This window comes from Rhincodon typus, chromosome 44, assembly GCF_021869965.1.
Source record: "Rhincodon typus isolate 14 chromosome 44, sRhiTyp1.1, whole genome shotgun sequence".
NCBI classification, from domain to species: Eukaryota; Metazoa; Chordata; class Chondrichthyes; order Orectolobiformes; family Rhincodontidae; genus Rhincodon; species Rhincodon typus.
In genome coordinates, this window is record NC_063375.1 from 92,795 (window position 1) to 103,047 (window position 10,253).

Consider the following 10,253-nt stretch of genomic DNA (forward strand, 5'->3'; position numbering starts at 1 on the left):
GACAGAAGCTTAAGAGAGAGATTCATTGAGTTGTTTGAAACCACAAGGCAGTCAGGGACAGAGCAGGGAGAGAGAGAAACCGTTCCCCGCTGGTGGAAGAATTGAGAGTCAGAGGGGACATAGGCTGAAGCTGATTGGCCAATAAGGCTTTATGGGGAGAAACATTTTCACTCAGCAAGTCCTCAGAGCCTGGAAATTTGCTGACTGACAGCGTGGAGGTGATTACTTCAATCCTAGCTTTTGAGAGAGAGTTGGATCATTATCTGAAGAGAAGGTGGATGTTACAGGTGGAAGTGGGGAATCAATGTCATGGAGAATATGGGCTGATCATGGCAATTTGATTCATCGTTGCTGTCATTGCGCTTCTGTCAATGTTGTCATGAACTGTGACCCACACAACTCAGATCCACTGTTCCCTCCTGCTCTGCTGTGCTCTGACCACCATCAGGATCTATAATAGAGGAAAAGACCCGGTGGTACAGTGAGTCTGTGACAGTCACAACCCTCTCGCAATTCTAATCCCATTTCCCAGCACTTGGCATCATAAGTACACATCTAAATCCTTCTTCAATGAGATGAGAGTTTCTGCCTCTCCCACCCTCATAGGCAGCGAGTTCCAGATTCCCACCACCCTCTGGGTGTGAAAGATTTTCCCTCACATCTCCTTTAAACCTCTTGCCCCTTACCTTCAACTATGTCCCCTGGTCAATGATCCCTCCATCAAGAGAAAATGTTTCTTCCTGTCTACCCTGTCTATGTGTCTCATAATTTTATACATCTCAATCAAGTTCCCTCTCAGCCTCCTCTGCTCTAAGGAAAACAACCCCAGTCTGTCCAATTTCTCTACATCACTAAAACTCTCCAGCCCCAAGTCAACATCCTGGTAAATCTCCCTCTGCACCCTCTCCTAGTGCCATCACATCCCACCTATAATGTGGTTTCAGGAACTGCACATTACTCTAGCTGTGCCCTAACCAATATTTTATACAGTTCCAGCATCACCTCCCTGCTCTTAAACTCTCTCCCTCAGCTAATAAAGCCAAGTATCCCATAATGCCTCCTTAACCATTTTACCCACACATCCTGATAATTTAAGGGACCAGGGGAGATGCACACCAGAGATCTCTGATCCTCGTCACTTCCCAGGGTAAGACACAGAGTACTGGGACAGGGAGGGGCTGACAGACATAGGTAACACTCGTGTGTTTCCGAGTGAGATCGCTTTGCAGATGTCTCCATCCTGCCAACAATCGCGTGCCAACCTCAGCACAGCAAGTCTCCCCGGTGGTTCCTTGAGTCCCTGGCTTTGTCAGTAACACCCACCTCCGTCACGCACAGGATGTGGGAACCATCTCGCAGTCTGCCAGTTTTCACACACTGTGTCCACAATGTCCTGTTCCAGCAGCCACAGAGCCATTCGGCTGCACGCGATGTGGCTGTGAGCATGCTCTGTAAAAGCTGCCAGCCTTCAAGGGAGGTGACACTCCCACCTTCACAAGAACTGTCCCCCAGGGAAGCGGGACCTTCGCCCCTCTGCTCTGTAACATCCCTCTCCGCACCAGCATCCACCCACCCCTTCTTTCATCTCTCAACCCAATCTCCAAATCCTTCTCCCTAACCCCCCTTCCTGTATTTATCCAGCTTTAGACCCCAACCCCAAACACATCAACAGCATGCCTTCAATCATTCCCTGTGTGAGTGAGTTCACCATCACCCCCCCAATCTCCCCTCCACTCCTCCCCGTGGGAGTGAGTCCCCCATTCTCCTCTTGGGATGAAATTTCCTCTGAATTTCCCAGTTGGGTTTATTCAGAACTGTCATTTCACTGACTCTCCTCTCAGTTCCCCAGTGACTCACCACACAGAGAGAGAGAGAGAGAGAAAAAGAGAGACATGAACATTCAGTGGAATGTCACATCCGTGACATATCCCACTTGCATAATCAGCAAGACCACAGCATGGGGAACACAGTTGGTCTGAACAGATGCTGACAGAGCTGCTGAGTTTCTCCAGATCTTTCTGGTTTTGTTCCAAATGTCTCAAAAAATTCCCATCCTGAAGACAGTCCCCAGAAAGTCACGATATCAAGGACTGTCCCTGTCTTGGGAGTGTTTGATGGGGGGGAGCAGTGTAGAGGGAGATTTACTCTGTATCTAACCCCATGTTATCCCTGTTCTGGGTGTGTTTGATGGGGACAGTGTAGAGGAAGCTTTACTCTGTATCTAACCCCGTGCTGTCCCTGTCTTGGGAGTGTTTGACGGATGTACTTTACTTTTAGTTTGTAAGAATAGAGGAAGCTTTACTATGTATCTTGTCCCATGCTGTTCTGCGAGTGTTTGATGTGGCCAGTGTAGGGAGAGCTTTACTGTATCTAACTTCATGCTGTAACTGGCACAGGTGACATCACAGACAGCGCCTACTGCAGTCAAATAGGTGCCACATCGGGTTTGTGCATTCACAAAGCAGGTCACATCTGAGTGGGGCAAAGGAGCCCCCCAGGAATCAGTGTCCGAGGTCAGGGCCGTGATTCTCAGTGCCACCAATGTCTGGGGGCTGGGGTTGGATACTCGGGTTGTTTGGGAAAATGCTGGCAAAAGGTAAAAAAGTACAAAGCGTGAAGTTTGTAAAATGATGATAAAAGAAGTGGAGCATTTAGAACACGCAACTGTACAGCACAGGAACGGGCCCTTCAGCCCACACTATTGTGCCAAACATGACACCAAATTAAACTAATCCCTTCTGCTTGCCCTTGGTTCATATCCCTCCATTCCTTGCATATTCATATGCTTATCTAAAAGCCCCTTAAATGCTCTTATCATATCTGCCTTTACCACCATCCCCTGGCAGTGTGTTCCAGACTCCTACCATTCTGTGCACAAAACCTTGCCCTTCATATTTCCTTTGAACTTTCCCCCTCTAACCTTAAATGCATGCCCCCTACTTTTTGATATTTCATCTCTGGGCAAAAGATTCTTACTGTCAACCCTATTAATGCATCTCATAATATTAAAAACTTTATCAACTCTCCCCTCAACCTCTGCCACTTCAGAGAAAACAGCCAGCGTTTCTCTAGCTTCTCTTTATAGCTCATACCCTCTAATCCAGGCAGCATCCTGGTAAATCTCTTCTGCACCTTCTCAAAAGCCTCTACGTCCTTCCTGTAATGTGATGACCCGAACTGAATGCAATACTCTAAATGTGGCCTAATCAAAGTCTTATACAGCTGCAACAAGACATTCTGACTCTTGTACTCAGTTCTCCAACCAATAAAGGCAAACATGCCATACACCTTCTTTACCATCCTGTCTACTTGCCTGGCTACTTTCAAGGAGCTATGGACTTGAACCCCAAGATCCTTCTGTACGTCAATGCTGTTCAGAGTCCTGCCATTAACTGGAACCTTTTTCTTAGCATTTGATCTCTCAAAGTGCAGCACCTCACATTTATCTGATTAAACTCCATCTGCCATTTCTCTGCCATATCGCAACTGATCTATATCCCTGTGTATCCTTCGACAACCTTCTACACTGTCCACAACTTCACCAATCTGCAAACTTACTAACCCACCCATCTACATTTTCATCCAAGTCGTTCATATATATCACATATTTGGTAGACAGTGTGTCTGCGGTGAGGGAAGCAATATGAGCTGGATACACCTGTATCTGAATTCAGAGGTGGAGGAAAGGACGTTACAAATGTCACGAGCTCTAAGTAGGTCAGTCGCTGGGGTTGAGGCAGAAATTATAAAAAGAGCTGAACAGGCGGAAGATGAGATGAAATGGCAAAAGAGAGAGGAAACAAAACAAGGGAGTTGAGTAGCACCAAAATGGAAGAGGCCGAGGAACAAAACAGATGCCCTGAAGAGGTACAAATGGCAGGGCAGTAAGGGAGCAGCGACAGAAAACAGGAGAACGCAATCTGATGTGGTAATGCCCAGCACCTGGGGACCCTTTCGGGGTCAGCTCAAGCTCCTTTGGAACGGTGGAAACAGACCGAGGATGGAGATATCAGTGTCAATGTCAGGAGGGTAGCAGTGGGGACGGAGAGAGATGTATGCCCCCTCCTTTTGAATGTTAACCAATGAGACTGCTGCTTCCTCAATACCGAGCAGGTCACACAGACTCACAAAACTCCCCCAGAAAAGAAAACCATGGAAATGAGAGTTTATAGAATCAAGGTTTCTTTTTATTCATCATTTGCAATGCAAATACTGTCTTGTGCACAAGAGAGGGAGAAGAGGGATCAATGGAGGGAAGGAAGGAAGGAAGGAATGAAGGAAGGAAAGGCACAGTTATGGTACATGTGCTCGCAAGTGAACTTGTCCTCAACAGCTAAGTGCACCCTCGGTTAACAGCACAGCGACTATCGATAGCCAGCTCTTAAACCACATCCCAAACCCTAATAATACCCAACACTGCACAGAGTGCTGACACCTCATTTCTGGGAGATGGCAGGTGGGGAGTAACAGGGGAAAGAGAGAGAGAAAAAAACACAGATAGAGAGACGGAGGGAAACAGAGAGAAAGAAAAACAAACACAGACAGAAAAAAACTAGAGAGAGAGAGTGAAAGACAAAAAACAAAGACAGAAAAACAGAAACAGATAGAAAGCGAGGGAAAAAGGAGAGTGAAAGAGAGAAAGAATTTGAGAGAGAGGAAAAGAAAGGATGATAAAGTGAATAAGAGAGTGAGTGAGAATGGGAGGGGAAGAGAGAGAGAGGGGGGAAGATGAGAGAAGTGTGGAGGTAGATGGACACCGAGAAAGTTTAGAGGATAGGTAAACTTGGCGAGAGGTAGGGTGGGGGGGTGAAGAGAGAGATCACTTAAGAGTGTGAATTAACTCTCCCCCAGCCCAGCCCCTCCCGCTTCCTGCCCCCCCTCACTCCTGAATCTGAGGGCATTTGGGCAACACAGGGTTAAAATCTGGGGGGCAGCGACAGAAACTCGTTAAAGCAGATCAGGGTCTAATCACTGAGTGGGCACGGGGCAGAAAACGAGTGTGAAAGCCTTTTTAAAAAAAAAACTTTTCTTTCTTGTGAAACTTTTACACCCCTCCCTCCACCTACCCACCCCCCACACCCCCTCCCAGGGAGGGGGAAGCAAACTGATGCTTCCTTTGTTCAAGGGGGTTGGGGTAAGTGGGAGAGTGAAGGGGTATTTAGTGTGGGTTTACGGGACAGAAATCTGAAAGGGGCTTCCTGGGATGTGATGATCTCCCCATTTGACAACCAGAATGTAATTGCCCTTTTCTTTTAGAATGTAGGAGACAGTGTAGAGTTTGCTTCCGAGGTGTTTAACCAGAACTTCCTCACAAGGGACCTTCGGGCCTTGCACCCCAACCAGGAGCATGTTGGAACCTGAGGAGAGGAAGAGAGAAAATCAAGCCTGGTTGGTAAGCAAGGTAAACTTGGAGGGTATCCATATCAGCTCTCGCCTAGTCAAGCAACCCGACCAGCGTCCCTCATTCCCACGTCACCCCTCCTCCACCACTGAGCCTGTTTCAAAGTTGTTCAATCTCTTCTCCTGTGTCGTCACCACTCGCTGCATTAAAACCGTACGACTAAGCCATTTGGCCATCGAATCTGATTCACCAGTCAATGACATCCCACTCCTGCCTTTACCCCTGTCACCCCTCGATTACCCCACTTACCCCCAACTTTACAGAAAAACCTGTGCTTTCAGTCAATTCCGAAAAGGAGGGGGAGACAGGCAGATCTGCGGAGTGCGCGTGGATTCTATCAAACCCTCAGTGACTGTGGCGGTCCCTGGGTGCGGTGAGCTGGAACTGTTCCCAAATTCAAATCGGGTATCGGAGTCTATCCCTTCACCCCACACCAACCACAATTCCCCGCCACCCCCCCACCCCAGAAATACAAGGCCCTGGCGCCTCACCAGCTTTGCTGCAGTCCACTGTGAAGCAGTTCTTCTGGCCAACATAGGCCTTGCTGAGGCCCAGGCCTTTGGCAACGACCTTGCTGCTGTCGGAGTCAGGCTTCGGCCCAGCACCCTGGGGGCTGATGGAAGCTGTGCGGCAGGCACTGTCCACCAGCACCGAGCTGGTCTCATGGAGGCTATGGCTGCTTACCAAGTGCTGGCCTGGGAGCCGGTTGGGGGGATGGGGGTTAGCGGGTGGTGGCGATGGGAGAAGGGAGGAAAGGAAAGAAGGGAGGAAAGGAAAGGAGGGAGGGAGGAGGAGATTAGGGGGCAAGGTGAAGAGGAGTGAAAACAAGAGGGAATGAGGACACAAGGAGAGCAGGGAGGACCAGAGGGAAGAAAGGGGAGAGAATAGGGAGGTAGAAGAAGACAGGGAGAGAGGGAGGAGAGGAAACAGTTTTAAAAATATTATTGAAGGGGAACTAGCCCAGAGCCAACTTCATACACAAGTGAAGACTTCAATAGTCGAATGAGAAATGTAGTGGGAGCTAAGGAATGTTAACAGGGGACCCCATGGGGAACTCAGGAGGCCATCACACCCCACCCCAGCGACTCCGACTGACCTCAGAGCTTTACCCTTCTACACAACAGTCCCCTCCCTATCTCCACCACCTCCTCCTCCAGCCCCCTGCACCCCTCCCTGTCTCCACCACCTCCTCCTCTAACCCCCTGCACACCTCTCTGTCTCCACCACCTCCTCCTCCAGCCCCCTGCACCCCTCCCTGTCTCTACCACCTCCTCCAGCCCCTATGACCTTTCAAGATCTCTACTGGTGATGGGAGCTGCAGAGCTGAGGCCTAAGCTCCCTACATATGCCCCATGTCTACCCCTCCCCCTGTATGCCAACACCGCACCCCCACCTCCACCTACCCCTCCCCCTGTATGCCAACCCCACACCCCCACCTCCACCTACCCCTCCCCCTGTATGCCAGCCCTGGTGCGGTTACGACGTGATTACAGTGTGGTTACGACACGGTTACAGTGCGGTTACGGTTGGTTACGGCACGGTTACGGTTGGTTACGGCACAGTTACGGTTGGTTCCAACACGGTTACGGTAGGTTACGGCACGGTTACGGTGCAGTTACGATTGGTTACGGCACGGTTATGGTGCAGTTACGGTTGGTTACGACATGTTACGGTGCAGTTTCGATTGGTTATGACACGGTTATGGTGCAGTTACGGTTGGTTACAACACGGTTATGGTACAGTTAAAGTTGGTTACAATGCGGTTACGGTACATTAAAGTTGGTTACGACGCAGTTATGGTGCAGTTATGGCCCTTTTCTGGCACGCTTCTTACCAGTGACTTTGACTTTGAAGGGGCTGCCAACAATGTGGTAGGGGCCTCCGTATTTGATGGAGATCAGGTAGTTTCCAGGAGCCATGGGGGTGTAGGTCACCTTGTAACCCTCAGGGCACTCAACACAGTTCATCGTAACCTTGGACGGCCCATCGATGGTGACGCTCAGGGCCCCGGGTCCAGCATTCTGAGTGTTCACAATAAACTCTGCAGGAACTCCTGAGGGTCAGAGCATAGGATCAAGCGTGGGGGAAAGGGGTTACATATTTTCATAAAAAAGAACCACAACAAACACACATCCCAGCAGATAGGGAGAGAGAGGAGTGAGAGAGGAAGTAGGGGGAAGAGAGAGATGCAGGGGAAAGGAGTAAGAGAGAGAGAGAGAGAGAAGGGGGGAAGGAGCAAGTGAGTGAGACAGAGGAAAGGAGCGAGGGGGGAAAGGAATAAGAAAGAGAGAGGGAAGGAGTGGGAGGGAAGGGGAAAGAACGAGGTGTAGGAACAGGGAGGGGAAGAAGCGAGGTGGGGAAAAAGAAGGGAGGGTCGGAGGAGAGAAGGAGTGAGGGACAGAGGAGAGAATGGAGGAGGAGGGAAAGAGAGAGACAGAGTGACAGAGAGAGGGGGGTGGAGGAGCAAGGTGAGGAAGGAGTTTGAGAGAGCCAGAGAAAAGGAAGGAGTGAGAGATTGGGAAGGAGCGGTGCAGAGTGTGTAATGAAAGGGGGGAAGGAATGAGAGACGGGGAGAACAAGGGGGGTGATGGACTGGGACGGAAGGAACGAGGGTGGGTGAAAGAATGACAGGGGGGAAGAAACAAGGTCGGGGGAGAAAACTTGAGAGAGGCAGGAGAGCGAGATAAGGGGATGGCGGTGAAAAGAGAGAGGGTTGAGTGAGAGAGAGAGAGAGATAAGCAGGGAGAAGGGAGTACAGTGGGGCTAGTCGAGGTGCAGATAATGAAACATTAGCTGATAGTATCTCACCAGTGAGTCCTCCCTCAAGACCAGCACCAGATGCAGAGACCATCCCTGGGTCACCAGCTTGCCCTGGCTCTCCAACCCGGATCTTGAAGGGGCTTCCAGGAATGTGAGAGCCATTAAACTTCACATCAATCAGATAGATCCCGTTCTCCCTCGGGATAAAGCGAACAGCATATTTATCTGGAACAGAATCAAAGAGAGCTTACCAAAAAACAGGTGTGAACAGAAACAGGCAGAATAATGGAGATTGAAGGACAGCTCTATCTAACCAAATGCTGTCCCTGTCCTGGGAGTGTTTGATGGGGGACAGTGTAGAGGAGCCTTTACTCTGTACCTAGCCACGTGCTGACCCTGTCCTGGCAGTGTTTGATGGGGGTGGAGGGGGGACAGTGTAGAGGGAGCTTTACTCTATACCTAGCCATGTGCTGTCCCTGCCCTGGGAGTGCTTGATGTGGGACAGTGTAGAGGAGGCTTTACTCTATACCTAGCCATGTGTTGTCCCTGTCTGGGGAGTGCTTGATGGGGGACAGTGTAGAGAAGGCTTTACTCAGTACCTAGCCACGTGCTGACCCTGTCCTGGCAGTGTTTGATTGGGGAGGGAGACAGTGTAGAAGGAACTTTACTCTGTATCTAACCTGTGCTGTCCCTGTCCGGGGAGTGTCTGATGGGGGACAGTGTAGAAGGAGCTTTACTCTGTATCTAACCCAGTGCTGTCCCTGTCCGGGGAGTGTCTGATGTGGGACAGTGTAGAGGGAGCTTTACTCTGTATCTAACCCTGTGCTGTCCCTGTCCTAGGAGTGTTTGATGGGTGGGGGTCGGGGAACAGTGTAGAGGAAGCATTACTTTGCGTGCAGCCCCACAGCTCTCAGTTGAAATACCTTCGTCAATCTCAGAGACACAGCATTCTTCGAGGGCTCCTGATGGACTGTGCACCTTGGCATCAATCACTCCCTTCGCACCGTTTAAGCTGACTGCAAAGGATGCTGGATGATTCACCTTTAGCCCTGACTCCTGGAATCACAACACAGCAATGTAGAGAACAACAGTACCTTACCCCCTTCCAGGCCAGAAGACCAGCCCTGAGGCCTGTGGCCTAGACCTCCCTCAGCCCCACTCCACATGCACGGCGCTGTGGAGAGAGAGAGACTGGGAGAAACTGGGATCCTTCTCCTCACATCGAAGAAGATTAAAGAGGAGATTGAATCGAGGCTTTCAGAATAACGAGGCTGTTTTTTGTCGGGTTTTTAAAGGGTCTCACTAGATGTGGGCTTCACCTTCTGCTCAGAAGGAGATCATCCTTCTCTGACACATCCACAAAATGGAAGCCAGTCCATCTATCAACAAGGTTTTCTCTCGTCTGGGCCCAACTATGATCACCCGTCACTAATTGCCCCTCGAGAAGATGGGGGTGAGCTGCAGTCCCCGTGTGGTGCACAGAGGCATTGAAGGAACAGCCAATATCATTCCAAGTCAGGATGGTGTGTGGCAGGTGGGGGGGAGCTTGGAGGGAACATTCCAGGGGGTGGTGCATCTGCTGCCCCTTGTGCTTACAATGGGTAGAGGGTGTGGCGGGTTTGGAAGGTGCTGTCAGAGGAGCCTTAGCAAGCTGTTGCAGTGTGTCTTGTAGACATTAGGCATTGCTGCTGCTGTATGTCAGTGATGGAGGGAGGGAGGGAGTGTTGAAGGTGGGGATTAGTGTGTCGATCGAGCAGGGATGGGGGTTGGGGGTGGGGGGGACTTTGTCCTGGAAAGTGTCAAGTGTTGTTGGAGCTGCACCCGTCCAAGCAGGTGGGGAATATTCCATCACCCTCCTGACTTGTGCCTTGTCGATGGTGGAACAGGTTTTGGTGGGGGGGGTGCAGTCAGGAGGGGAGTTACTCGCTGCAGGATTCCCAGCCTCTGGCCTGCTCTTGTAGCTGCAGTATTGATATGGGGCTGGGTCCAGTTCAGTTCCTGGTCAATGGTAACCCCCAGGATGTTGTTGGGATAAAAAGGTTACAGAGATAGGGAGGGGGTGTAGGGGGCTGGTGGAGGTGACAGAGATAGG

The 10,253-nt window shown here is 50.4% G+C and overlaps 1 protein-coding gene across 1 annotated transcript in view; it reads right to left on the minus strand.

Annotated features, from left to right (window-relative positions):
- Positions 1-4,165: 4,165 nt before the first annotated feature.
- Positions 4,166-10,253, minus strand: part of LOC109926218 (filamin-A-like) — a 40,192-nt gene continuing 34,104 nt past the window's right edge. The window contains exons 34-38 of the mRNA XM_048619923.1: positions 9,085-9,217; positions 8,210-8,386; positions 7,236-7,454; positions 5,893-6,096; positions 4,166-5,357 (exon numbers count right to left, since the gene is read on the minus strand). Of these exons, the coding sequence (XP_048475880.1) occupies positions 5,170-5,357; positions 5,893-6,096; positions 7,236-7,454; positions 8,210-8,386; positions 9,085-9,217 (921 nt within the window). The 3' untranslated portion in view covers positions 4,166-5,169. The remainder of the gene's footprint in view (positions 5,358-5,892; positions 6,097-7,235; positions 7,455-8,209; positions 8,387-9,084; positions 9,218-10,253) is intronic.